Below are 26,503 nucleotides of genomic sequence, written 5' to 3'. Positions count from 1 at the left end.
TCCTATTAAACCACAATGTTGAATAAGTGAGGTTAAAACACTCTTACAATCGGATAAATTGGACATCTTCCCCTATTCTGTTAAGGCTATTTTCCCGACGCGGGGGTGCAATTGCCTAAATACAAAATTATTAAACTGGATAATCAGGGGGAAAAAAGCAAAGATAAATAAGAAGACAGGTTATTTTCCGGCGGTTTAGGGGCTATTTTTTGGGGGTTCATCGCATTCGCATACTTGACCATAATGGTCTACTATTTTGCATTCCTCTGTTTGGCAATCATCGCAAACGCAGCAGTGAGCCCCAAGTCATTGGACTCTGATATTTCCATTCTCATTCACAATGATCTGCTAGGTATGCATATTACATATCCCCCGAAATCGGAATCTGGAATCAAACAATGACCGTTGAAACAGAAACCGAAAGTCCTCTATCAGGTTCGGGGATTCTGGTGCTCGATGCGAGATCATGGCAAGAAGCCACTGATAGCTGTCAAAAACTTGGAGAGTCTCTGTGGGGGACTAATTCTAGTTATAGAAATATCCAAAGTGACTTGGACTACCTTGTATTCCAAGGTAAATACACTCGCAACCAACGTTTTTGGACTGCCTCGGACCACCGCAAACCGTCGACCATCGACACAACTGGTCGGGTCAATAAAGCCTCTGCGGACGAAAAACTGCCTGTTATTTGTACACAAAGTGCTCCGCTTTCTAGCAGTACATTCCAAAATACAAGTGCTCAGTGGCAGGTGACTGTCCATTCCAACGATGAATATCTCACTGGGTAGGACCTAGTATTTCCCTGGAGCCTCGCAGCCTATCCTAACAAAATATAGATTCCGGGATCGATTCAGTTTCCGCTTTCTGGGAATTCGATATGCTAAACAACCCCGGCGATGGGACTATTCTCAAGTATATCAAGGGACTGGAAAGAAGGCTTCTGCTCTTGACTATGGCTCTGACTGCACACAAGGCACAACTGGTTCGGAAGACTGCTTGTTCCTCAATGTCTGGACTCCATATCTCCCCAAGAACACCAAAGTTCAAAATAGCCGTCTCAAACCTGTCATGCTTTGGATCCACGGTGGAGCTTTCACCGGCGGCACCGGCAGTGATCCGACGTTTGACGGTGGCAATCTAGCCTCGAGAGGTGATGTTGTGGTCGTTACGATAAATTACCGCCTGGGAACATTGGGATTCCTCGCACTAGATGATGGCGAAACCAACGGGAACTACGGATTGGCAGACCAAACCACCGCCCTGGAGTGGGTTCGTCGGAACATCCAGGATTTCGGCGGTGATCCGGAAAGGGTAACTATCTTTGGCCAATCGGCTGGTGCAGCCTCAGTACGGGCATTACTTGCTTCTCCTGCAGCACAAGGTAAATTCGCTGGTGCGATTATGCAGAGTAATCTTGGTGGCTTGGCTTATGGCACAACCTACTCGAAATACTATACCATCGCGCAAGAAATGAACGTTGTGGGGAATTCTATTCTCAACGAGACAAACTGCACGGATGCTGCTTCACCAGTCGAATGTTTGAGACAACTCCCCGCATCGACTATTGCAAATCTCGCTGATTCGGCACGGTATCTGGTTGTTGATGGTGTCTACCTCCGAAACTCGGAACTGGATTTAACAAACCCGTCATCGACCGCCAATGTGCCTTTAATGATCGGTACTATGAGAGACGATGGTGCTGCCATGATTGGCTATCCTGAATTGGGACAAACTCTGAAGTCCTTCCTCAATGAATCCGGCTTACCTGACTCAGTTGCACCAAGCCAACTATTCCCTGTGCCATCAACCGCCAACGCTACACTCGATATCTTCAACACCTCCTCTCGCATAGCTACAGATGGAATGTTCCGCTGCATCGACGAAGCAACTGCACACACAGGCTCAAGGACACATATATTCCCCGATATATTCTATTACGAGTTCAACCGTTCATACCAAATGCCCGGCTGGTCGCCCAATGCCCCGGTATGCAACGCTCCTATCACAGATGAGTTCCCGAATGGTAATCCCAGAGAAGAGTACTTTAAATGTCATTCCGGCGAGTTGTTCTACGTGTTTGGAAGTTTCCGTCGTCAGGGTCTGCCGTTCCGTGATCAGTTCGATCTACCTTTTGGGCAGTATGTGTTGGATTCTTGGGCGAGTTTTGCGAGGGCGGCCAAACCTACCCCTGACCTGGCCTTTTTGAAGGCAAGAGGATATGATAATACAACTCGGGAAATTGAATTAACTGGGATATGGCAGCCGTTTGGCAAAGAAAGTCAGCTTCGGCTGCTTCAGTGGCCCTCAAAGATGAGGGATTTGGATGATTTGGAACAATGTCGTGCGTTGAAGTTATCTTTGGACTACTTCAAATCTTAGGATTGAACAAAACCTATTAGTCTTTTGGGTATAGACAAGGGGCTCTGCATCTTCTAGCTCCCTTGAGCCTAGATCATAGATGGATTCGATAATGACAACGTGCGCACCAAGATCTATTCCACACGAAACTTGAATTTATCTCATAAAGACTTTTTCAGGACCAATATGAAAGTCTCTTCGGTCCTTTAGTGTGAGAGATTTCCATTGACAGTCCCGTTTAAAAGGTCGTTTTAGAATTCTTTTCCCCAGTCCCCTTGACTTCAATTCCTTTATAGTGTCTTTGATAGTGCTCGAACATGATATTTGTAGATAGAAACCCTTTGTGGTCTCTTTATTATATAGGTATCTCTTTGTGTCGGATAGTTTAAACCGTCTCCTGGATAGCTGTTTGCTACAGTATAAAAACCATGATGGTCCGTCTCAATGAGGAGACTCAAACCATTCGATCTCATCTTGATCTACCTTGACTGCACTCATTATTCACTATATACATCTTACAGAGATCATCCTTTTCTTTCGAGATGACTGGAAAGGGAGGCAATCAAATTCGTGGGGTTAATGGTACTGTGAGGGACTATTTGGTTAATATAAAGCCACAACATTTGAGTTGCATTTGGGACAAAGGTAAGTGGACCCAGGCCCACGGCGATAACAAGGCGTCATTTCGTGGTGCCTATATCTTGAAGAGCATGAAGACAAGTACTCAGCCACCAGAGTACCGGATTCTGCTTTTGCACGAAGGGGAGCCTGTGTTAAACTTCACTATGCCGGGTAGCCCGAATAAGAACGGTTCGACCGACCCTCCTACCCCACGGGAAGTTATCGATATCATTGCAATTGAACTCGGCAAGATCGGTAAGTAGAACAACCCAGTCTACAAGTTTGAATATAGAGGTCTTTCTCAAGAATCAGCAGTCTAGTTTTGCAACCACTTTTAGGGCTCGCTTTCAACCCCGGGTGTAGTGGATGATGATTTGGATCTAGTTTTGGGTAGTTCCCCAAATTACACTGACTACAACATCTTCCTTTGACAGGATATTTGGTATTTTATCTAAGTGTGAACTATTTCTTTTGTCCTTTGTTTCTCGTACTTTCGCTTGTGTCCCCATTTATATACCAATCAAAGCCTTGACTTCTCGCCTCTATCACCAAACAAAATATCGTCCTTTCGCTCCTAAGCAAAATTAAATCATAGAAACAAAGTTTCCATCCATCCCTTGAACGTAATAAATGATGTAAGTCTAAGTCGGCAGTTAGTTGAAGCGGAATCCTGGAAAAGAGTACATGCTATATACTACAAGTTTCATAGCGAGAGACATCATGGGTATCGTAGTCCAATTTGGAGTTGAATTCTCCATTTACAAAGCTAATAGTTCTGCCAACACCCTAAATGGGAACAGAGACTTTTGGCTTCTAGGGTCCTTTGGACGTTTTCCCTTTCGGTGTTTCAATACCCTCCTCATCTCCTTCGGGATATCACATAATTAGAAATCTGGACAGGCAAAGAAAACCAGAGATAGAAGTACTAATGTATGACTCTTAATTAAAAGAGTATTTTATTATCCTTAGGGTCATGTGTGTGGGAAGTGTCATTAGACTGGCTGTTGGCACGGCATTCTGCATGAAAGAAAGCTTTTCATTCATATTCTTGTGCTTTGCCCCTCTATTTTTGGCATTCTTTTGGCTCTTTGTATTGTGAAATATTTGTACTCTGTGCTTACCCTCTTTCGAATTGTTCCCAGTTGTTCTCACTGTGTTTTCACTTCTATTCCACCTGGACGCCTAGTTCCACCGTTGTAGGGCTTTACCTTTGTTTTGTCATAGAAGAAGACTTCAAGATAATGAATGTCATGATCGAGTAAGTGACAACTGGGTTTTTGCAGTCTTTATCCTAACAGTTTCAGATGCCCATATGTGGTCGGCAACAAGATTATGCTCCAGCTGGAGAGTCGCCCAGTTCAAGCCACAATCGTTAAAACCTTTGAACCCTGGACCAATGCATGTGCCATGGTCCTTTCGTTTGACTCCGATCTTTCTGCTCTAGGCATAGAGGGAAATGTGGTCCTGAAGGTTTATGATCGGCGGTTTTCAACGGAACAACGAACTTACCGGGGAACGGATCCTTGAACTCCAGAAATTGAGAGAGATCTTTATGAGTACCTTTTTTCAGATGAGGGAATAAAGTTTGCAATCAAGCATGAAAAGTTTTGTAAAGAGAAAAAGAGAACTATTTTATGCCAACGATCATCGAGGAAGATACCGACGAGGAACAGAACCAACAGAACACCCGTGAGCAGGAAGGCGCCAATGAAAATGACTACACCAATGAGAATTGATGATGCCAACTCCAAAGGCCCCTTCTTCAAGCTTTCCATTCTCTCTACCGGTCTCTTCTCTCTCTTCTCACATGAATATAAGATGGCTTCCCGGGGTCTGATTTGCGCCACTCGCCTTTTTCACACTGGAGTCATTGCGGTATTTCCCTGGAGACATCATAAGATTATCGATATTGAAACCCAAGAGATCAACGGAGATGATGAAGTCAGTGGAAACAACTCTACCCAAACCCATGAAACTACTGAGGAACAACAGCCCAACAATCTCGATCCAGCGGTTGAGGATGCAGGGAAATCTGAGAATGAAGAAGCGGAATGGAACTACTTAGGCAATGAGCTAGATCTCTGTTTCTTCGGGCAGATCCGGTACGAATCTGAGGTCGAAGCATATGAAACGATGAAAGATCTGCAGGGCATTCAAGTTCCCCGGATGTTTGCACATACCAAAATTCTGGGGCCGACATACACCCAAGATCAGCCCATCAGTCGGTATTTCGAACATCCTGGAATTCTTATAGAATACATCGAAGGATTTCCACGGCCTTATATCGCCGAGAATGTCCCCAGGAAAGAATGACAGCCAGTTATTGACAAAGCTATCGAGATTGTCAACAATATCATGAGCCATGGGATAATCAATAACGATACGCAAGAAAGGTCCTTTATCGTGCAACGTGATCCAACCAACACTTTGGATTCCGAATACAAGTTCAAATTGACTATGATCGACTTTGGTCATACCAGATTCCGCAGACAATACCACCCTGGAGAGGATTGGCGATGGTGGCAGGCGCAGGGTGACTCAGAGGGCGCCATTGGAATAGTGATGAGTACGCAACTGGAAAGGGAACAAGGGGGGGGGTTACATCTATGAACGGACCCCTTATAGTGAAGCGCTTCAAAATGATTACATGAGTGGTGAATTGCCCAAGGAGAGACCTATTCCACGCGATGTATGATCTGCTTGGAGGAGAATATGTGTATATGTCAAGGAAGACCTGTATGCCTCCTTTTTCTCTTTTGCCAGCATTTTCCTCTCTCTTTTTTCTCACTCTTCTCAACTGAAATAATCAGTGGTTCTTTTCCAGCCCCGTCAATTAAGCCCTTGTATTGTGATATTACCTAGGAAGAGAATAAATATATCAGGCAACATTGTTAAAGTATAAGCATTATACTGAAAGCACGCTTATTTCAAAGGACATAAGATGTATCGAATCCATAAATGTCATAAAGGCTTTCCCTTAAGCTACCGAGATAATATAATATACAAACCACTAAATTGGTGACTATCAGGGCTATATTTGTGGGGGTGTCCACATCCGATACGATTCCGAAGTACAACAACATGCGACTTCGAGTACTATGTAGGCCATGTGCTTTTTTAGATATAGCAGGACCTCACATGTACCAGTATCTATATTTAGCCTTGGTATAAGTCTAATAACATGTCTATTGGTCTATATAAAAAGTTAGAATGAAAAACTTCGCTCTATATGGTCGTTGATAAGATCGGATGCGTCCCTTCCGATGTTCCCCCTCATGAAAGACATATCCTGCAAGTACCGGAGATCGTCTCATTATTTCTTTTTTCTACTTGTAAACATTCCTCCTTAACCCAGAAAACCAAAATGTCCTACCAAATCGCCTACGACACTACCCGCGCACCACCCCGCGGCGCCGCGCTCGTCGCATTTATGGAAGACTTCTACCGCACCAGCGACACCGAGTCCCTGCATGATAAATATGTCCAGAGCTTTACTGAAGATGCGACGCTCATTATGGGACCTAAGGAGGCTAAGGGTGCAAGCGGTATGGTGCTATCCGATTCCTACCCTTAACATTGGTGAAGGAAGCTATATAGCCAAATCCGAACCCGATTTATATTCCAGAATATACATCAACATTGGGTTATACTCCAGCTAACAAAACCAACTACATAATAGAAATTCTCCCCCCTCCGCCACGGCCTCTGGACACACGTTGCTTCGCGCCGACACACGCCGACGCAGATCTACTTCAGCGGCGATGATGAGATCATGTTGTACGGTGGCGTGAACTATAGACTCAAGGCTAACCCCGATAATGATGTTTATGTGCCTTGGGCTGGACGGGTTGTGTTTGCGCCCCAGAAGGGGGACGAGGATATTAAAATGCAGTTTTATCAGGTTTACTTGGTGAGTATATCGTGCTGCTGTAAGGTGGCTTCTTTGCTGATTGATTGTCTTCTAGGATACCGCGGCCCAGTCGGGAAAGAAATGAAGAAAGAAGATTGAAATGCGAGCTAACATAAGACTTCTGTTGTACATACATAAGAACAGTAAGAACAGAGTTGCATTAAATTCAATGGCAATAATTCGATATAAATTGATTTTGCTTTTGGTGCACGTCGATCTGTGTAGGGCGGCTGAGGATCTGATGGTAGCTAAATAATATCAGACGTCTACATCTACACCTACAACACAGAGAGGGGACGGAACAGTTTTGAAGTGTTTAGACATGCTCTTTATTTCCAGGAGACCACGAGAGAAAAAAAGGGACAAAGACGCCGTAGGGTTGATCGGGGTCAAAGAGGTGAGGGAGATCATAAAAAAAAACATGTCAGGGAAAAAGATCCCCTCCCCTCGACAAGAGAGAGAGGGGAAGGATTGTGTAGAACGTCTCGTCCGCTCTCTTCTCTCGTTCAAGTCTCCGGATAATGATGCCTCATCCTCATGCACTCTGCACCGCCCATATCTCTCTCCGCTAGTAGCCCCGTCTGGTCGTCAGAAAAAAAAATATGGAGTGGAACAAGAAAAAAGAAACAAACGTAAAGTCGCGCACGGGACCGCAAGCTCCGAATTTTTATTTTTGTGCCGTCATTTCCAATATCTTGCCGCCGTAGCGAAGACAAAACCACAAAAACAAACGACTTATCCCCGAACTATTAAAAGCCCATTGCGATACGTTTATTCCTCATCCGACTCCTCCTCATCGACGGTGGTCTTGGCGATACGGTCCAAATCACGCTGGCCACTCTGGGTGATGCGGCGGCCACCCTTCTCCTCATCGGTCTCAAGGACACCGATCTTCTCAAGAGCCTGGAGGGCCTTGCGGTCGACGGAGCCGGAGGCATCGACGTGGTGGGCGGGGCGGGAGCCACGGTTCTTGGTGGAACCGTGGACCTTGCGGAGACGGCCGACACCGACGGTCTTGCGCATGTAGATGTGACGGGCACAGGCGGCGGCGCGGACGTAGAACCTTTAAAAAAAGCAAGAATGTCAATGGATTGTTCGAAATTTCGCGGTTTGATATTTGATGCGGTCGTACCAGTCAGCATCCTGGGGAGGAAGCTCGTTGGAAGCAGAGGTCTTGACAGTGTCAACCCATCCGGGGATGGGGAGCTTTCCCTGACGCTTCAGGAAAGCAGAGTAGGCAGAGATGAACTTCTGCGCCTGTGTGGGGGAGAAAAGTTATATGTTAGTTGTGGCTCATCAAGGTATGCGTGGATCGGCCAAAAGTCTGTGGATTTGCAGATGTGGCGGATTCGTTTCTGGAAGCATTTCATCATTCGTCGTATGGAGTGTTTCGCTAGTATGCAGTCGTTATATCAAGTATTCCAGGGCGAATACCGACAGATAGATAGATATACCATCAAATATTCGCCCCTCAAAACATGCATGCACATCCTTCAATATTCGACGTATTTCCTATAGGCAATGAAACCATTCGCCTATTGCGTGTGTAATCCGACGCATTTCCATCTTGGCGATATGATCCGACCGATGTTGTGATATCCGTGCATCCAGAAACGAACCGTCCACATCACGCAAACCAGAGCTGGCCGATCACCTAAAACCGAGCAGGACACTTACGTCCACATCGCGAACGGTAACACCACCCATTTTGGCGACTTGTCGAGGGGTCGAAGGGTAGGGATTAGAGAGAGAGAGGCGTTGGGCGTCGAGGTGGGCAGGTCGAAGTCGAAGAGTCGCTCAAAATTTCAAGACACACACAACTCTGGGCGGGTTGGGTCTGTGTGCCGTTCGCTTGTCCATTTTGGGTTAGCCGTACCCTAAGCTGGGTCATGTGATGTGGCCCAATTTGTGCCTGATAACTAAGGCCCCACATCAAACCCTTGGTGCCTGATGTTACAGGCATTAATATATCCTCGGAAGACATGACCTTAGGAATTATTTGACATGGAGTACTTGGTGATGGATGAAAGATTATTTGAAGAATTCCCGGAACGATGTCATTTTCTCATGTTCTAATTATACACCAATTAAAATCTATCTCATGGCAGTTGTCATTATTCGTAACTTTGAAACAATTAAAAGCTGTACGCCGTTTCCTACTCCCTTGATCTCAACGCCTGAATGATTTCCAATGATTCCCAATTACAGCGTGGGCGCTCTCTTTAGCCCAACACAATACCTCACAAATAGAGTATCAATGAAATGACCATGTCGGATACCAGGAGGTCGGCACCGGTTGAACTCGTCAATGGCGTCTTGCACACCAAAACCAAGATGCTCGATCAAGTAGCAAGCGATCATGAATCCGGTGCGGTTGTAGCCATAGTGGCAGTGAACTCCGACGACTGGGCGTGGTAGAAGCTTCTCTTCCTCCGTACGCTGCTCCATCTTCTCATCAATATCCTTTTGAATGCTATTGACCAGAGCGATAAAATCGCGCGTCTCGTCTGGAGTCGGAGGAATCTTGGATATAGTCGGGTGCTTGTAGTAGCGAACCCCACCCTTCTCCAGTTCGGCCGGGTTGTAGACCGGACTTTCATGACTGATGTCTATGACAGCGTGGATGCGCCCACGGTACTTTGCCGAGAAAGTGACAGGGTTGTGTTCCTCATCAACCTCGCGCAACATCTTGAGCGCAGCAAATGTGTTGGCAATTCGTTCCGAGACTGGGGCAACCTTTTTCCATTTGGCGAGGTTCTTGACATCCCACTTTCCGGATGTGTTCATGTGCTGTAATTGCCAGCCGAGGCCGAGACGCCTATCGACATTTGACGAGAGAAAATCCTGGATAATCCCTGCAAGAGTACGATAGGTCGCCCGGTCGTAGAGCAGTGCATGAGATGCTGGGGCCGGCAAAATTGCGGATTTGACCACTCGCTTCCGCTGGCCAGCCTCCAAATGCTTCTCGGAGATCTGCACACCAAGCACTTTCTCGTTGACGCGATCGCCGACTGGGGTTGAGATCTGGTCGTGGACTCGCGAAGCGTCTGGGATGATGCTGCTATCGCTGGTGTCAATCGTGGTATGGGCCGAAGCATCACCAAAGAATTTCAAAAGCTTTTGCACCTCCACCGGTTTGGTCACAGCATCCGCCTCTCCCGCGACCAATAGAACCGGCATGCGAATTCCGGCCCAGACCTGTTGACCAGGGAGACCGCCAGTCGGGTGGCCGTCAGTATCGTATGTTGGAAGTGTGCCCCACGCCATGCGTCGCCAAACAGGCGTCCGACTTTGCTTGTTGAAGCGCACTTGGAGGTTTCGCGTTTCCACGTCGGCAGCGACGCCGACCATCCGCCTAACACTAGCACTTTGCTCGCCTCCACGTCTGTCCCAGCGACGCCAAAGATCGAAAATTAGACTAGGAATATAGAGCGCTCGGCGAAACTTGGTAGTGTCTTCCGCAGATGGAGGATCGGCTCGAGGGCACACAGCAACAAGGCCGATTATGTGCTCTTTCACCTTTGCGCCAATCGACGATGTCGAGGAAGCCAAGAGGGCAGACAAGGAACATCCGAGACTGTGTCCCACCAGGATGACTTCCTGACCAGACTCCCGGTCACGGTGCTGATCAATGGCTTCAGCCAAAAGTTCGGACAGAGCCTCCACAGTGTATGCATTCCAATCCGTAGGCTCAAACTTGGACAGTCCGCACCCGGGCAAATCAATACCAAAACACGAAGCGACATTAGACAGACTGGTTAAGAGGTGGTGGAATTGTGCAAGTGACCCGCCTAGCCCATGAACAACTACGACCAGTGGGACAGGAGTCGGCTTGGTCGGGAGTCGAGCTAGGTGTGGATGCGGGCTGTAGAAGGTGCGAATGGCGGGATAGGTAGCTACCGAGGTAGTGTAGGAGTTGTATGTAGTGAATTTCCTGAGAATACCCGGGTCGGTTTCGTATGCTGCGCGAGTGTTAATAGAAGCGCCAAGCGAAAGACGAAATATTCACCCACCATCAGAGCTTTGCTGCTGAGTCTCTGACTGCCATTCTTTCGTTTTGTAGTTGGGGTTGGTTCCATGTCGCAACGATGCGTTGCTATCGTAATCTTCATCTTCATAGTCATCCTCTTCCGAGGAACTCAGAGTTTTCGAAGACTTGGTCGAGCTCTTGCGAGTAGCGGGACGTTGCGCACGAGAGGGCTTTGACCCTGACCGCTTGCGTCTCACCAGCGACGACAACAATCCACATCCAGTCATAGCGATCACACAGGTAGTTAAAAATACAACCTGACCCCAATTCACATTGTCATTGCGGCAGAGGCCGCGGAAAGAGCTGGCGATGGAGGAAAAAGAAGCGTTTTGGGCGGCCGCGCGCACCGAGTGAAAGAATCGCAGGACAGGCGCGACACTTGAGGGTTTAGATTGAGACGTGAAAGAGTCGTAGAGGGCGGAGAAAGCGTCGGACCCCATGATTAAGTACCGGAGGGGCGTTCTGGGCGCTTTCAGAGCCCCCCGATAGTGATTTGACCAAAGATCACGAGACGGCGCTCCCGATGCTCTTTGGATGTAGGTGGGATAGCGTTGAGACCAATAAGCGAAGCCAGATCGACAACGTTGAAATGAGTTATGAGAATAAGAAAAAGTACAAAAATGCACGGAGAGTTCAGCTTCGGCCACTCACAGCCTCGGGAGGGGCGGCGTGGGGGTGAGTCATCGTCATCCATTGGTCCACTCTATTCTTGTATTCTTGCCACAAGTTTGGGAAGGAACTTGGTTGATTATGGCATTTACTATGGAAGGAGAAGTACTTCTGGAAACTTTCATACCCTTTGTACTCGATTTAGGCATGCCTTCCAAGGTTTTGGCATAAATTAGTCTTTTTGTCTATTATGTATATCCCTTGCTCTCTTATTACCCCCTACGATGTACTATGTATAATATGGTTCCCAAGATGTTGGTATTGGACTCCATTTCATAGTACCCCCGGGGCCAGCATGGGTGGCTTCTTACTTACTACTGGCCAATTCCAAGCGGGTCCACGAAGATCATATCGAAATCGAATGTTTATCCCTTTTTCTAGAACACGGTAGATCATAACATCATTTCAACTGCCTCGAAATGTGCTATATACCTTAAGGGGCATATCATAATGATTCATTAAAAGAGATCCGTCATGGCTCCCTGTGATGCATCACTGACCAAACGTGCGTACTTGGCCAATACACCACGAGTGATTTGCGGTGAAGGGGGGGTCCACTGACGCCGTCTCTCCTCAAGCTCTTCATCCGAAACATCCATTGAAAGCGAGTTGGTCTCAGCGTCGATGGTGACGACATCCCCATCACGGACCAGCGCAATTGGACCACCCACGGCGGCTTCGGGCACAATGTGGCCGACAATGAAACCGTGGCTGGCACCTGAATACCGTCCGTCAGTAATAAGGGCCACGTTGGTCAATTTGGCTCCCATCAGCGCGGCACTGGCCTTTAGCTGTTCCGGCATTCCGGGCCCACCTTTGGGGCCCTCGTAACGTACGATGATCACGAGGTTTTCGCCGCGCGGGATGCGGCCTTCATTCAGGGCTTCATTGAGGCGGTGTTCCTTATCAAAGACACGGGCCTTGCCAACAAACCGGAGCCCTTCCTTGCCGGTAATCTTGGCAACGGAACCGCCTGGTGCAAGGTTGCCACGTAAGATCTGCAGGTGACCGGTCGCTTTGATTGGGTTGTCCAATGGGCGAATCAGATCCTGTCCTTCGGCCAGGGATGGGAATGAGGCGACGTTCTCCGCCAGTGTCTTTCCAGTCACTGTGGGGATATCTCCATCGAGCAGACCAGCTGCGATTAGCAGCTTCTGCACAGATGGGACACCTCCAATCTCATACAGATCGGCCATATAGTACTTGCCACTGGGTGAGAGGTTGGCAATGAAAGGGATCTTGTTGCTGACCCGCTGGATGTCATCCAGCGTCAAATCAACACCAGCCGTCCGAGCCATGGCCAGGAAGTGGAGAACACCGTTGGTGCTACCACCCAGGGCCATAGTCATAACGAGAGCATTTTCAAAGGAGCGCTTGGTAAGTAGGTCCCGTGGACGAATGTTCTTCTCCAAGCAAACCTTGATAGCATCCGCAGCACGAACACACTCGCGCATCTTGGAAGGCGATTCAGCAGGCGTGGACGATGAGCCGGGTAGTGACAGACCCATTGACTCAATGGCAGTGGCCATGGTGTTCGCCGTGAACATACCACCACAGGCGCCGGCGCCAGGGCAAGCATGCTGTTCCAAGTCATCCATGATCTCATCCTGAGTCTTGGTCTGGTCGCCGCCGTCGTCGGGCTGGCGCAGAGTACCGTAGGCGTAGGCACCAGCAGCCTCAAAGCATGTTGAGACATTGATGGGTTTCCGCAAGTGCTCGGAGTAGCCGATTCCAATAGTTCCACCGTAGATCATAATTGAGGGGCGGTTATGGCGAGCCATGCCCATTACGACACCGGGCATGTTCTTGTCGCAGCCTGGGATAGCAATGCAGGCATCGTGGTATTGGGCACAGGTTACAGTTTCGATACTATCGGCAATGACCTCTCGGGTCTGAAGAGAGAATCTCATGCCTAGCGGAAAATTAGCTATTTCGTTTCCTAACGGTGAGAAATTGTCGGTCAACCCCACCTTCACTGCCCATGGTGATCGCATCGGAAACACCAATCGTGTTGTACTGCCACCCCAGCATTCCTTGTTCCAGAACTGACTTCTTGACAGTCTTGGCCAAGTCCATCAAGTGCATGTTGCACGGGTTACCTTCCCACCATACTGAGGCAATACCGACATGTGGGCTCTTAGCCATCGCTTCCTTATCTGGAACACCGGCGGCATAGAGCATAGCCTACAGCGGTCAGTAAGAGACCTTCATTGTATTCACATTGTCCACTTACCCGTGCGCCGGGGAAATCATGGCCTTTAGTGATAGTGTGGGAGTGACGGTTGAGTGCGGGGGAGCCATCCGGATGCTTCGCATCTGTGGGCAAAGAAGGGAAGTTGATGTATTTGGCCTCACTGAGAGTGCTAGGCACGGTTGGCTTAGAAGGATCCATGATGATATGTTAGATGGGAACAAAACAAACCAAAAAAGAATTATCGAGGCAATTGACCAAAATTATAGCCCACACAACCTCGGGAGCTCAACTTCGCAGGGATGTCCGACCCCAGGACCCCACGTTCATTGTCCAGTCAGAGGCGGCCGATTTATGAGCAGATCGGAGTTAGGCCTAGTCTCCGATCTATGTATAAAGCTGTATAAAGTTTTATAGATATGTGCATTATGAGTCTATATATCAATAGTTGAAGTTCGAGTTTCACTGTATTTACATAGTTATGTGTGTACTTTATTTACGTAGTTGCCAACAAGGGAGAGAGAGAGTCACCGCATCATCCACGGCACCGACGTCATACATATGCTATAAAAGCAACATTAGCACCTTGACCTCTATTTCATTGCAATTATCTTATTACAAACCTTTCTAGATATCAGATTAGCCATATGATAATGGCCACCGACGTGAGAATCGCCCAGGCAATAGGGACGCTTGGCTGTGCAGCGGCAGCAAGTGAGTAGCACCACCTACGCAACAGATGACCAGACACTCACACGTATACAAGGTGGTATTGCTACATTGTCAGTAATGAGCATTCCAAATATTATCCTTCCAGCCCGTCGTCCACCCAGCGCAACACTGCCATTTCAAGATACACCAGGAACCCCGACTGCCCACTTGACCCACCAGTGGCTCGATCTGTATGATCGTGGCAGCAAGATTTTCCCCGGTATATCCGCAGTATCTTCACTCGCAAACCTCTATGCGCTCTGGGCATTGCGGGACTCCCCTACCCCTGCCCCAGATACCTTTGGGTCTAGCTGGTCCACATGCTATCTGCTTGCTGTGGGAGTTACGATGAGCATTGCACCTTTTACGGTCATGGCCATGAAGAAGACAAATGACAAACTAAAGGCTCATGCAAAGCGCGATGATGCGGCCGGCGCTGAGGGCACTGAGGGCATGGTAGTTAGTCCGCAGGAGAAGGCCAAGCGGGGTAGGGAGGATAGCGAGGTGGTTGAACTTTTGCAGCATTGGTCGCAGTTGAATTTGATCAGGGCTGCATTCCCACTTGTTGGGGCTGGCATTGGGTTCTATGCTGCTGTCTCTAGCTGGATAATTCCTTAAACAGGAATGCTAGTAGCTGTGGGGGGTTGGATTTCTGCTGTTCGTGTTAAATTGCCTATGTAGGTAGTTCCTTGTGTGATTATGTGAAAGGAAACTCCAATGTTCAAGTATGGGTATCGTCAAATTTCTATTGGGCTTGCATGTTGTGTATGTACTGCGGATACCCAGGTAATTGTATATTTATGAACAAGTTGGAGAAAATAATGCCAGTATATAGCCCCAAGAGTATCAGAGGCGTGTGCCTTTGCGTTACCGTCATGTTGAAGTAGGAGTTAGCTCCTCATCCTCGTTCGTACCTCTTGCACCATTGTCCTCTGTAGACTCTTTCTCAATGGTGGACCATTGCTCCGAATGTTGCAGTGCTTCATCAGCGCTGATCTCCTGCAATGGGCTGGATTTGTCCAATGAGCCTTCTTGGTGAAGATCTGTCCCGCGGCTCTCGCCATCCGGTTCTCCATCAATGGCAAAGCCAACAATCTTCCCAGTGCCAGGCTGCGACCGCGCCTCTTCTAGCACATCGCCATTCCAAGGCTGGCACTTCTTAACAATTTCACCACATCGGAGACAAGGCCATCCCTGGCCTTCTTCTGCTTCGACTTTTTGCACAATACAGACGAAGCAATAGATACAGCCGCATGGGACGGTCTCGTATGGATTTGTGATATCAGTCTGTGCCGATCCTACAATACCCCCTGACACAGACGCTGCCATGGCATCACTTTCTGTTGTTGTGGTGGGGTTCTGATCGCGGTAGCAGATAGCACAGGTTCGCTCTGGGAGGAAGGCCAGCTCTCCTTGTTTTTCGGGAACTTCATCGTCATCCCCGCTTGACCGGACAGAATTGACCATCTTATGCCAGGCACGGCCGATCCATCGACGCCAGCGACCAATCCCAACAAGAGGAAGGAGGAAAAGTAGGAATTCGGTAAATGCATGCCAAACTAGTTGACGGTTTAAATATTCAAAGGATACTTCCCGGCTAGCCTGTGCAGACGGCGGAGTAAGGCGGATGCGAAGGATGCGATCGACTAAGGTACGATATCGGCCATTGACTAGGAACACTAGGAAAGAGACGAAGGCAGCAATCGAGTGCGATGTCGACAGCATGTCTGTGAGTCGCGACAGCATTCGAATGTCCTGTGATGGCTTTGTAGTGTCTGTTAGTAAAAAACCGCCAACAGAGAGTAATAATTTGGCAACTAACCTCATCATAGCCACCTTCTTGTCCCACCAACCAGCTCTCCCACTTGTCCCAAGCATATCGCCCTCCAACCGTCAATAAGCCATAAACACTCTTCTGCCATTTTGTTGGCGAAGAGTAAACAGGTCCTTTGCTTCGACTATCGGTGTATTTGAGGCCTTGTAGCGCCGCACCATATGATGCATTGTGATCCCATATTGATAGTTTGAAGAGTATAGCCCGTAACGCGAATAGAATCTCATGTGACCAATCTTCGCGCATTTGAGGCTATTATCCTTGTCAGCTACTTGGTATCACGACACTTCAGATATTCATTCGTCAAGCATTCAGACATACCCCGAAGTATTTGAGGGCATCCCCGACCTGGCCCTTCATCAGATCAAGCAGCTCCTCATCTAATAATTCAGCATCCACCTGGCCCACTCGAAATGCGGGGCGTGTGCCATCCCGGCCCTTGATGGAATTCCATATCCGCCACCCCGAGCTGGGCAATCGATTCAATGGATATGGTAGACGCTGGACGGTGGCCGGGCTGATCGGAGAGGCCCGCTGCTGTGCTGCATGGCGGGCGCGCGCTTCAGCCTCACGCTGGCGACGACGTTCAAGAACCCGTTCTTGTGCGGCGGCGAAGTTTGTTGAACTCATCGCGAAATCATGACGTGTTTGTAGAGGATGGGAGGGAACGAGTTGGGGATTCGTGAGAACACGGGGAAATGGGTCCCGGAGTTGCTCATTGACCGCGCTCGGTTCCCCAGACGGAAGAGCCGAGGTATCTCACGTGACTTTACCTTTTCCAATGCTCTTTTGGAAATTGTGTGTAGTAAAGAAGTTTATAAACTCTTAGTGATACAAGCAGGATTCTAATGTGTACCTGCCTAGATACAACTTTGTATTTGAAAGCGTTGTGGTGAACTCAGAAGGCCCTCGGAGATACCCTCATGCATATCAACCCCAGTCGCGGAATTGATCGAGGCATCTATGACTCAAAGCTTATCATTGACTCAATTGACCGATGAGATGCTCGTATCACTAGACACTTTGCTGACCAGGTGGAATCAGAGCACAGATATCTGGGCAGCCGACATAGGCCATTTCAATTGATCCATGCAAGTCAGCTTTGTACATGATTACAACCGGTGTTGCGCAATAAAACCTATGACAGCTATGTCAGAATGTCCTTGGCTTTGGGACTAATGGCTAATGGGAGTTTGGCCTGCATGCTGCTGTTTTCACCAAGGATATCGATCGTGCCGTTCGTTTGGCTAAGGCTCTGGATGCGGGCACTGTTGGGGTGAACTGCACTAGGCTGACGAATGCTAAGAAAAATGGATTTTGTGGGTTCAAGATGAGTGGGAACGGCCGGGAGGGGCTTCTATATAGTCTTGATGGTTTTCTTGAGACTAAGAGTATCTTGATCAAGACAGCACGTCTATGATAGACGACTGGTTTAATCGAAGGCATGGCTGGTAAAGGATATGTGATTCTCGGGCTATATGAAATGAGTGCAATAAAATCATACAGGAGTACCTGGCTCTTGGGCCCTTTTCACTTCCACCTTTCTTTTGCGATATACTTCACATATTCAGCCTTCGTGTCAGAGTATTGACATACTCAAGATTATCATACGCTCCTAGGTCAAATGAATCGAGCGATGCAAACGCTACGTTAGCATTACTTCTAGAATATCAGAATGGTAACGCATTTGATTCATAGCTAAAAATTAAGATATTGGCCTCCAGATAGAGATTTCTCTTCGCGTTTTACATCCCCGAAATTTGGAGAAAACATTCGTTCCTAATCAATCGGTACCGCATTCGCAAGTTTCCAGATGATCAAGTATCATGGGATCACAGCCACCCCCGGCCGACTAGTAAGAATGGACGAAGAGCAGCTTAATCAGAAGGAGTAGACAGCGATGGCCAACAGGGCTCCGAGCACGACAGTAGTGATAGGGGCCGTGGCAGAAACACCAGCGTTATCTTGGCTAGAGCTCGACGTTGTAGAGCTCGATGTGGTAGAGTTGGTCTTGCTGCTTGTGGTCTCGTTCGAGCGCTTGGCGGTGACCTTGTCGTTGTAGTGAGTCTTAGCACTCCAGGGGTACGGCTTGGTGTCGTATGTGGTGTTCAGGTGTCCGTAGGTTTTCTTGACGGCATCCAGGATACCGTGACCAGCGGAACACTTCTCATTGCTGTCGGTGATGGGAATCGGCCACTCAGCACTGAAGGTGGAGGTATTGCCAATGGTTGGGTCACCAATCGACAGGGGACCAGGGTAGGTCTGGTTAAGCGTGAGGTAGGTCTTGTCGACCTCGTAGTTGACGTAACCAGTCTTGTTAGCGACAATCTGCAACAGGTTGGCACCGCAATCCCAGCGACCCAGGGAAGGAAGACCCCAGTTGGCAGAAACACTAGCAATGGTGGAGTAGTGAGTGTAGAAGGTGTCGTCCTTGGTGCCCTTGAGGTGTTCAGGAACGGCACCACCGACGAGGACGCTGAAGATACGGTTGTCGTTGGTGTAGGTCTTGTCCTCATCGAAGGTCAGAAGGAGGAGAGTGTTGTTGTAGAAGTACTCGTTCTCGAGCAACTTGGCCACCCAAGGACGCTCCCACTTAGCAGCGAAAGTGATGTTGGTGTCATGCGCATCGTTGGTCATGTTAGGAGTGATGAAAGCCCACTGAGGAAGCTTCTTGTCCTGAATATCATTTTCAAAGTCATCAAAGCTCTTGATGTGACGTGCACGGCTGCTGTTGGACACAACGGAGTCATAAAGCACCAATGGGTTGTGCTTGCGAACATAATCATTGTCGTAAGTCTCTTGGTTAGAGTAGTTGTAGCCCTGGAAACCGGCATAGGGAATGTGTTCTTGGTATTCAGCCCACGAGACTCCCTTGGTGTCAAGCAGATCAGCAATGGTGGAAACGTTCCCAGGGACCTGATTGAAGTCATCATTATCCATTCCAAACGTGTCACCTCCAGCGGCAGCACAGTAGTTGGGCTCGGAAGGATGAGTGACAGCATAGAAGTTGGTCCTACATAGTATCAGAATTGGTCCTCTCACTCATAGCCCAAGTCATTGGAAACCTACAACAGAATACCCTCAGAAGCAAGCCACTGCATGTTGGCATCAGAGGCGGCGTCATCATAGTTCTATGAGCCCGTTAGTCATAGTGCCTCAGAGACTGCAGGAATATTCTAGGAGTTCGTCGCGTACAATGTTCTCAAGCCAGACTTGATAAAACCGATCAAAAGCCAAGCCCTTGACATCGGAGGTGGTAACCTCCGGCTTGGTAGTTGCGGCAGCCGCGCGAATGTCCGCGACAGCGGGCTCGGAGGTGGTAGCTGTCTGAGCGGTTGCCAGAGCAGCCGATCCCATCAAGACAGCAATAACAGCCTTCATTTTGATGGATCTCGCAGAGAATCAATGAAAGATTGATGTAGCTGATGAGATGAGGATGAGACAAAATGAGGAGGGTGAGGATGGTGAGAAAAAGAAAGAAGAAAAGATCGTCAAGAGAGGAATGCCAGAATATGTATGGAAGTTTCGAAGCTAAGGGGTCACCACACGTGCATCTTACATTGGAGACAAACTCAAGAGGAAGGTATACCTGACAGGTACATGAGGTACTATGTCCTTACCAGCTTTTTTTCAAGTCTCAAATGGGTACTTCGTACCCCGTACCTGATGTTGAATTGAAGTTCAGGTACGTAGGTAGAGAGCATCGGTTGTATGATGCGGGCACATGGACCGATGGAGCCCTCTGATTGGTTGAAAATCACAACAGATTCAAAGTGAGGGGCCCACCAACCTTGGAAGGTTGGAAGGCGAATGCTTAGCCGATTAGCGAATCCATGGCAACGGCCCCGGAGTCCGGGGTCCGGCCTACCCGATGTCCTTTTTCTTCTTTTAATATTTATAGTAGCTTTTGATGGTAAGAATTAGTTTATGTTATGTACCTACCTCGAGGCACATAGAGTACATAGATAGAACATCTATCCATAGATGTACCCATGCATCTGATCTCGTGTAGTTTCCATTAGTTAGTGAGACAGAGCCAACCGAAGTGGGGACTCATAAGGCGCTAGCGTGCCCAGGTGGTGAATTTCTTGCGATAAGCTGACTCCGATGCTTAGCCCAACGCTTAGTGAGTGGGGAACACCCGGGGGTGCCCAGACAAATCACTGAGCTGTACCTGGGGGCGTGCTGAGTTTCAACCAGTGATCAAAATCTATTAACAATACATACGTAGGTGAGCACTAAAAAGGAACCTTGGAAATGGACCCGGGAGTGGTAGAGGCATTTTTATGCAGGTGCATGTAACTAGTTACCAGGTACCTAACTACAACGTATTCCGTACACATGTATGTATTCAGATGTAAGTTTATTATAAGGGCATAGTTATAGGGCTGGGTGAAACATCAGGATACACCTTGGCATTTCCTACTAGGGCAGTTTCTCACCTGAGTAGTTGCCGGGGAGTACAAGTCAAGCCAACGCTTGGCCGTTTTGAGATTGGGTCATAAAATGAGAATTCTAGAGCAATTAATTTGGATGGAAGTTCTCTGTGATCCTATAGATTTCACGGAAGACAATCACGTGGGATCGCAAAGCTTCTAGGGTTGCTGTTACACGTGGGGTCTGAAATGTTATCCATTGTCCTAGTCGGGAAGGTAACATTAGCGAGGCTCATTACTATGCACCATCCATGGATCCCGAGGCTTAATGTCAAGTCTTGACCTCGGGAACAATACTATTAAACGATGAAGATTCCAATTTTCATTATCATACAGATCATCAGGTATCATTTGTAGTATATATTTTGGCCGGGTAATTCTGCGATGCTTCGTATTCCGAAGGCTCGGAGTATGCCGATCACCACCACTAAATCTTGACATCAGTCTCTCGGGCCGCCAGGGCCTTCGAACTGATTTGCCCTAGCGAGTCTAGAAGGGATGAGATGTTAACAATGTCAACGATTGACAGCCTACAGAGAAGCGACGTGTAGCTTACCTGTTGCGGTCATCACAAACACCACCCTCTTCATCGAGAATCACGCGGTGGTCGCTGCCGGAGGCAGTTGAGCCAGCGCCATACTGGACACTTGTGGGCTGAGAGAATCGCTGGTCGACCATCTCATCAACACCAGACTCGACAGCTTGAAAGATTATTAGAATAATGGCACAGATTAAGACCGGCTTCTCCACGTACTTGAGTCACTCTTTCTGCTGCGGCCTTGCTTGGCCTGGTGGGAATTAAGGTCTCTCTCGGCGTTGAAGCCTACATGCTTCAATTCTTCGGTGGTAGGCATGTTGTTCGAGGATTTTATATGTTGCAATATACGTAGATATATTGATGTTTAGGTGTTTAAGATGAATGGGCCTAGAGATTGCCATCTACATTGAACCGACTTGCACGTTATATATATATACATCGCCCCGTCCACATCATACCTACTTCACTTCAGATCGGGAATTGTAGTTGCATCATGCTACATCATAGGTATGTCACGAATGGAGGAAGATGCATAGTATTGTAGGTGAAGTGAAGGATTTTTACTCGAAAACAACCTTGGAAGTCGTCGATCATAGTTTGATAACACTCTGAGCAAGCTGTTTGAGGCTGGACTTCCCGAGGTCATTGTCTCCACTGAGGGGAAACGTCAGCCCTAGCAGCATATCTGAATCGGGATAGAGACTAGGGTCCAGCCCTAGGGTTCGGCGGGACCGGAGTATGGCTTTTCCGGAGGCGGGGAGTTTATGTTGGATAGGGAGCTCCGACGAGACATGGCAGTTCTTAGATCAAATCAATTAACATCTTGGAACTCACGCAGAGTTCCTTTTCATGAATGTCTAGTGATTCAGGTCACTTCAATGAAAGTCTGATCTGGTGCTTGTTTTAACAGAACTACAAGCTTTACAGGTCTTCTTTCACGCGTCGATCAACACCGCTATTCGCCATGGCCTTCGCCATCGAAGCACAAGGCGAGACCAACCCACTCAGCCCCCAAAATGTGCTCAATACGCTAGTCCTTGCGGCAAGCTCATCTCAACAGCAAGTTCGGACGGGCACTGAACAGCTTCAGAACTGGGAGAAACAGGGCATGTACTATTCTTTTCTACAGGTACGGGTTTACAGTCTTAGTTGTTGTTGCTTCACTTAATAACAAATCTTGCAACATACAGGATGTCTTTCTGGACCACTCCGTACCGAATGAAGTTCGCTATCTTGCCATCATCCAACTGAAGAACGGCATCGATAAATACTGGCGCAAGACGGCACCAAAGTATGTTGTTGGAATATTGTCAAGATGAGGGCATGCTGACACTTATGAAAGTGCGATCAAAGCGGAAGAAAAGGAACATATCAAGACTCGGGCTCTTGAGGCAGGAATCATTGAGCCCGCACCGCTGCTGGCTCTCCATAACTCGTTGATGATTGCCAAAATCATGCGATTTGAGTTTCCTCATGACTGGTATGGCAACATTCAGCTGTTGGTCTTCTCATTCTAATTCCAGTCAGGCCCGATGCTATTTCGTACATCATCTCCTCGCTCCGATCCTCCGTCCAGCCTGGAGCAAATCCGCTCCAACTTCCCCGAACTCTCCTCATATTGCTCCAAATAATCAAGGAATTATCTACGGCACGGATTCAGCGAACGCGACATAATCTTCAATCTGCGTCACCTGAGATATTCCAGTTACTGGGAGGGATATATGTTGACAAAATCAATCAATGGGGGGCGATACTGGAACAGGGTGGTGCTGGCGAGGGGGAGTTGCTGCAGACGCTCGAATTGAGCTTGGTGTCTCTTAAGGTTCTACGGCGCCTGATCATTGCTGGCTTTGAACACCCGAGTCGCAGCCAAGAAGTACAGGGCTTTTGGGAGCTGACTCATTCGCACTTTAGTAAATTCCATTCTCTTGTGGATGGGTCTACCAATCTACCCGAACCAATTCATCGGGCTATCGAGAAGCATTTGCTGCAGATGTCGAAGTTGCATGTTGAAATGGCCAAAACACACCCCGCATCTTTCGCGTTGCTGCCGGATAGTATCTCGCTTGTCAAGTCGTATTGGTCATTAGTCGTCAAACTTGGCGAGAAGTATGACAGCCTTGGTGCTGGGGGTGAAGACGAAGGGAAGTCCTTGACCGAGAAGACCGGCCTCCGGGCTCTGCTCTTGATTCGTGCATGCGCAAAAATGGCGTTCAACCCTGCCCAGACTTTCAAATATCAGACACCGGAAGACAAGGAAGAACGGAAACAATCTGTTCAGCTCGTCAAAACGCAACTCTTTACCGAAGAATTTGTGGTCAATGTCATGGAGCTACTCGTTACACAGTTCTTCAGGTTCCGCAATATCGATTTCCAAGATTGGGAAGAAGAACCGGAGGACTGGGAGAAGCGAGAGGAAGAGAATGCTGATGCTTGGGAGTTCTCAATCCGTTCATGCTCGGAAAAACTTTTCCTTGATCTAGTGATTCACTTCAAGGATTTACTGATTCCACGTTTGCTGACCGTATTCTACACATTCGCGAGTAAGTTATCGATGAGCTATATCCCGTGTGCGTGACTAACATTTATACCATAGGCACCGACAACCACAATGTGCTGTTGAAAGATTCGCTGTATTCCGCCATCGGGTTGGCGGCTGCCAGTCTTGAACATCATCTGGACTTCAACGCATTCTTGGAACATACTATGGTCGCTGAAGTTCAGTCTCAGGAACCAGAGTACAAGCTTCTGAGGAGAAGAATCGCGCTCGTGCTCGGTCAATGGGTCCCGGTTAAGCCAGGCGAACTGAACATGAACGCAATTTATCAAATCTTCCAGCATTTGCTTGGCAAGCACGACCCTTTGAACGACCTGGTCGTCCGCATCACCGCCGGTCGACAACTCCGGAGTATACTTGACTCATACGAATTTTCAGCGGGAGCATTTATGTCATTTGCGCCTACCATTTTGGAGAGTCTCATGTCTCTTGTTCAAGAAGTCGAATCCTCAGACACGAAGATGGGGCTTTTGGAGACAGTTCGCATGGTGGTGGTCAAGATGGAAGAGCACGTAAGTTGTTGTCTCGTTTTCGTCGGCGGCTCCGTAACTCACAATATTAGATCACCCCTTTCTCCGACCGAATTATTTCTTTACTCCCACCGTTGTGGGAAAGCTCCGGCGAAGAACATTTGATGAAACAAGCTATCTTGACTTTGCTGTCATCCTTGATTCAATCGCTAGCACAGGAGTCTGTGAGGTATCACTCTCTTATTCTTCCACTGATCCAAAGCTCAGTAGAACCTGATTCGGTAAGTCCCATGTAAATCATACTATGCATGTCAGTTAAGCCTAACTTGTCGTCAAGGAAACCATTGTTTACCTTCTAGATGAGGCACTGGATCTATGGCATGCCATCATCCAGGCTACGCCATCTCCTGCCTCACCGGATATCATATCACTCCTCCCGTCTTTGTTCCCCATTCTTGAAGGAGCAACCGATAGCACCCCGCAGGCCATCCATATCCTCGAATCTTATGTGTTCCTGGCACCGCAGGAGATTCTCAGTGACCGGTTCCGCTTCCAACTCTTAGTGATCCTTGAATCACTACTCAAATCCACAACGTCGCAACGTCTTGGTGTGATACCTCGCCTTGTTGATTTGATGCTTCGCGGCGCTGAGACTGTTGATGGCGGTAGCGAAGCAACCTATGCCGTCATTTCCCAATCTCTTTTGGACAGCTCATTCCTTGCTTCCCTGCTAGAAGGCCTTTACTCTGCCTACGAAGCTAGTCAGACGTCTGGCCCAAAGAAAAAGTCAACCCCTGTGGTCGGTGTCGTCGAAAGCGATTACTACTCTGTGCTAGCTCGCCTTGCGCTGGCCAGCCCTACCATTTTAGCCTCATCAGTCGCCGCCGCGACCAACTCATCCGAAGAACAATCTCTCACCTGGATCTTGACCGAATGGTTCTTGCACTACGACAATATTGGCAGCATTAACCAAAAGAAACTCCATGTGCTTGCCCTCACCCAACTCCTGGCCCTACAAGGACCTCCACTCGATCCGTCTTTACCTCCTCCACCCCCTGCTTACATCCTTTCTCACCTGCAATCATACTTGAGTGTATGGACCGATCTCATCACCGAATTAGCAGACGGTAGTACTGACCCCAATGCCGATTATTTGGTGTGCTGGAATGCACCAGCCGGCTCGGAAACCGCGATGCCAGAAAGCACACAAGAAGTCGAATCACCTGAGATCATTCGTCGCCGTGACTGGCAGTCCGGGGATGCAATCCATCGCTTCATGATCCGAGACTTCGTACGTCATCGTCTACAAGAGGTTATTGCTGGCTGTGGTGGAGCGGAGCGGTTCCAGGATGAGTGGCTAGTCAACGTTGACACCGATGTTGTTTCAGCGTTTGGCGCACTTGGATTGCTCTGAAGCAATGAAGAAGACCTTGCCCACTTTGATACCAGTGACGCAATTTTCCATTTGCATTGCCACCATTACATTGTACATGCTTGTTACAGCCTCATATTGTTCTATTTGCATGACCACTGGGTCCATACGACTTTTAGTATTATCAGAATCCTAGCTACATATCCCAATTCATAAGATCTCTTTTCAAAACCCATTCTAATTGCTGAATAGTAAGTCTTTCAGGGGTGTCTAATTATTTTACGTTGCGAATGAAAAATGAATTGTTGGGATTCAAAGTAACGAGTTCCCTGTGTCATTTTTCTGTTCGTGTTCTACGATGTATGATTAATTTCATTTCTTGCAAGGGAAGAGAACATAAAAAAGAAAAAGAAAGACCTACCAAAACATAGCCTTTTTTAGAGAAGAGGAGTATGTAGGTACCGTGTACATTCTAGTATTCTCCGACGTCACTTTCTTGAGATAAAGTTAAGGTTGTCCCGGGCTCCCGAGGTCCACATGGACCTCGGGAGGTACCTTCCAAGGTTCCAAGATTACCTAGGTAGGAATTTACCAAAGTTACCTATCTAGGTAGTACCATGTACGTAAATTGGCTGTCACTCAGGAAAAAAAAACAAGGAACACCAAGGAAGGCAAAAAAATCCAAGTTGAATTGTCAGGTTCACAACCTATGTAACCAACAAAGCCTAAAAATGAATCACAGCATAACGCCAGAGGAACCAACTCGCTTACACGCAAGTCCATCAGACCATCGAAAGAATACAAAT

At 47.9% G+C, this 26,503-nt stretch overlaps 14 protein-coding genes across 14 annotated transcripts; 8 read left to right on the top strand and 6 right to left on the bottom strand.

The window, feature by feature from the left end:
• Positions 1 to 243: 243 nt before the first annotated feature.
• On the top strand, positions 244 to 2,379 carry N7487_004777 (putative carboxylesterase; the record flags this gene model as incomplete). The annotated part of the gene is made up of 3 exons (XM_056872524.1): positions 244 to 352; positions 415 to 784; positions 837 to 2,379. 3 exons carry the CDS (start codon positions 244 to 246, stop codon positions 2,377 to 2,379), a joined length of 2,022 nt encoding a protein of 673 aa, XP_056730244.1.
• A 521-nt stretch (positions 2,380 to 2,900) lies between these two features.
• Positions 2,901 to 3,242, top strand: N7487_004776 (uncharacterized protein; the record flags this gene model as incomplete). The annotated part of the gene is made up of 1 exon (XM_056872523.1): positions 2,901 to 3,242. One exon carries the CDS (start codon positions 2,901 to 2,903, stop codon positions 3,240 to 3,242), a length of 342 nt encoding a protein of 113 aa, XP_056730243.1.
• A 978-nt stretch (positions 3,243 to 4,220) lies between these two features.
• Positions 4,221 to 4,506, top strand: N7487_004775 (uncharacterized protein; the record flags this gene model as incomplete). Its single annotated transcript, XM_056872522.1, has 2 exons — positions 4,221 to 4,237; positions 4,284 to 4,506. The coding sequence occupies 2 exons, from the start codon at positions 4,221 to 4,223 to the stop codon at positions 4,504 to 4,506; spliced, it is 240 nt and encodes a 79-aa protein (XP_056730242.1).
• A 186-nt stretch (positions 4,507 to 4,692) lies between these two features.
• On the top strand, positions 4,693 to 5,292 carry N7487_004774 (uncharacterized protein; the record flags this gene model as incomplete). The annotated part of the gene is made up of 1 exon (XM_056872521.1): positions 4,693 to 5,292. The coding sequence occupies one exon, from the start codon at positions 4,693 to 4,695 to the stop codon at positions 5,290 to 5,292; it is 600 nt and encodes a 199-aa protein (XP_056730241.1).
• Positions 5,293 to 5,334: 42 nt separating this feature from the next.
• N7487_004773 (uncharacterized protein) lies at positions 5,335 to 5,674 on the top strand (the record flags this gene model as incomplete). The annotated part of the gene is made up of 2 exons (XM_056872520.1): positions 5,335 to 5,512; positions 5,547 to 5,674. The coding sequence occupies 2 exons, from the start codon at positions 5,335 to 5,337 to the stop codon at positions 5,672 to 5,674; spliced, it is 306 nt and encodes a 101-aa protein (XP_056730240.1).
• Positions 5,675 to 6,343: 669 nt separating this feature from the next.
• Positions 6,344 to 6,974, top strand: N7487_004772 (uncharacterized protein; the record flags this gene model as incomplete). The annotated part of the gene is made up of 3 exons (XM_056872519.1): positions 6,344 to 6,529; positions 6,659 to 6,889; positions 6,945 to 6,974. 3 exons carry the CDS (start codon positions 6,344 to 6,346, stop codon positions 6,972 to 6,974), a joined length of 447 nt encoding a protein of 148 aa, XP_056730239.1.
• Positions 6,975 to 7,660: 686 nt separating this feature from the next.
• N7487_004771 (40S ribosomal protein eS19) lies at positions 7,661 to 8,596 on the bottom strand (the record flags this gene model as incomplete). The annotated part of the gene is made up of 3 exons (XM_056872518.1): positions 7,661 to 7,952; positions 8,022 to 8,146; positions 8,567 to 8,596. 3 exons carry the CDS (start codon positions 8,594 to 8,596, stop codon positions 7,661 to 7,663), a joined length of 447 nt encoding a protein of 148 aa, XP_056730238.1.
• A 495-nt stretch (positions 8,597 to 9,091) lies between these two features.
• Positions 9,092 to 11,359, bottom strand: N7487_004770 (RNA 5'-triphosphatase domain-containing protein; the record flags this gene model as incomplete). The annotated part of the gene is made up of 2 exons (XM_056872517.1): positions 9,092 to 10,851; positions 10,903 to 11,359. 2 exons carry the CDS (start codon positions 11,357 to 11,359, stop codon positions 9,092 to 9,094), a joined length of 2,217 nt encoding a protein of 738 aa, XP_056730237.1.
• Positions 11,360 to 12,046: 687 nt separating this feature from the next.
• ilv3B (putative mitochondrial dihydroxy acid dehydratase) lies at positions 12,047 to 13,980 on the bottom strand (the record flags this gene model as incomplete). Its single annotated transcript, XM_056872516.1, has 3 exons — positions 12,047 to 13,500; positions 13,559 to 13,772; positions 13,822 to 13,980. The coding sequence occupies 3 exons, from the start codon at positions 13,978 to 13,980 to the stop codon at positions 12,047 to 12,049; spliced, it is 1,827 nt and encodes a 608-aa protein (XP_056730236.1).
• Positions 13,981 to 14,426: 446 nt separating this feature from the next.
• N7487_004768 (anthrone oxygenase family protein) lies at positions 14,427 to 15,108 on the top strand (the record flags this gene model as incomplete). Its single annotated transcript, XM_056872515.1, has 2 exons — positions 14,427 to 14,493; positions 14,546 to 15,108. 2 exons carry the CDS (start codon positions 14,427 to 14,429, stop codon positions 15,106 to 15,108), a joined length of 630 nt encoding a protein of 209 aa, XP_056730235.1.
• A 255-nt stretch (positions 15,109 to 15,363) lies between these two features.
• On the bottom strand, positions 15,364 to 16,954 carry N7487_004767 (pex2/pex10/pex12 family protein; the record flags this gene model as incomplete). Its single annotated transcript, XM_056872514.1, has 3 exons — positions 15,364 to 16,254; positions 16,313 to 16,576; positions 16,646 to 16,954. The coding sequence occupies 3 exons, from the start codon at positions 16,952 to 16,954 to the stop codon at positions 15,364 to 15,366; spliced, it is 1,464 nt and encodes a 487-aa protein (XP_056730234.1).
• A 1,251-nt stretch (positions 16,955 to 18,205) lies between these two features.
• N7487_004766 (acid phosphatase PHOa) lies at positions 18,206 to 19,779 on the bottom strand (the record flags this gene model as incomplete). Its single annotated transcript, XM_056872513.1, has 3 exons — positions 19,520 to 19,779; positions 19,394 to 19,455; positions 18,206 to 19,337 (listed from the first exon to the last, which is right to left on the bottom strand). Exons 1-3 carry the CDS (start codon positions 19,703 to 19,705, stop codon positions 18,206 to 18,208), a joined length of 1,380 nt encoding a protein of 459 aa, XP_056730233.1. The 5' UTR covers positions 19,706 to 19,779.
• Positions 19,780 to 21,200: 1,421 nt separating this feature from the next.
• On the bottom strand, positions 21,201 to 21,614 carry N7487_004765 (uncharacterized protein; the record flags this gene model as incomplete). Its single annotated transcript, XM_056872512.1, has 3 exons — positions 21,201 to 21,249; positions 21,317 to 21,461; positions 21,515 to 21,614. 3 exons carry the CDS (start codon positions 21,612 to 21,614, stop codon positions 21,201 to 21,203), a joined length of 294 nt encoding a protein of 97 aa, XP_056730232.1.
• Positions 21,615 to 22,262: 648 nt separating this feature from the next.
• On the top strand, positions 22,263 to 25,739 carry N7487_004764 (putative importin 11; the record flags this gene model as incomplete). The annotated part of the gene is made up of 7 exons (XM_056872511.1): positions 22,263 to 22,427; positions 22,489 to 22,589; positions 22,641 to 22,778; positions 22,826 to 23,841; positions 23,895 to 24,367; positions 24,418 to 24,606; positions 24,663 to 25,739. The coding sequence occupies 7 exons, from the start codon at positions 22,263 to 22,265 to the stop codon at positions 25,737 to 25,739; spliced, it is 3,159 nt and encodes a 1,052-aa protein (XP_056730231.1).
• Positions 25,740 to 26,503: the final 764 nt, after the last annotated feature.

The sequence above is a fragment of the Penicillium crustosum genome (genome assembly GCF_028827405.1).
Source record: "Penicillium crustosum strain IBT 35664 chromosome Unknown utg000002l_segment0_segment0, whole genome shotgun sequence".
NCBI lineage: Eukaryota > Fungi > Ascomycota > Eurotiomycetes > Eurotiales > Aspergillaceae > Penicillium > Penicillium crustosum.
Note: the sequence above shows the minus strand (reverse complement) of the source record. Positions and strands in the feature narration are given on the sequence as shown.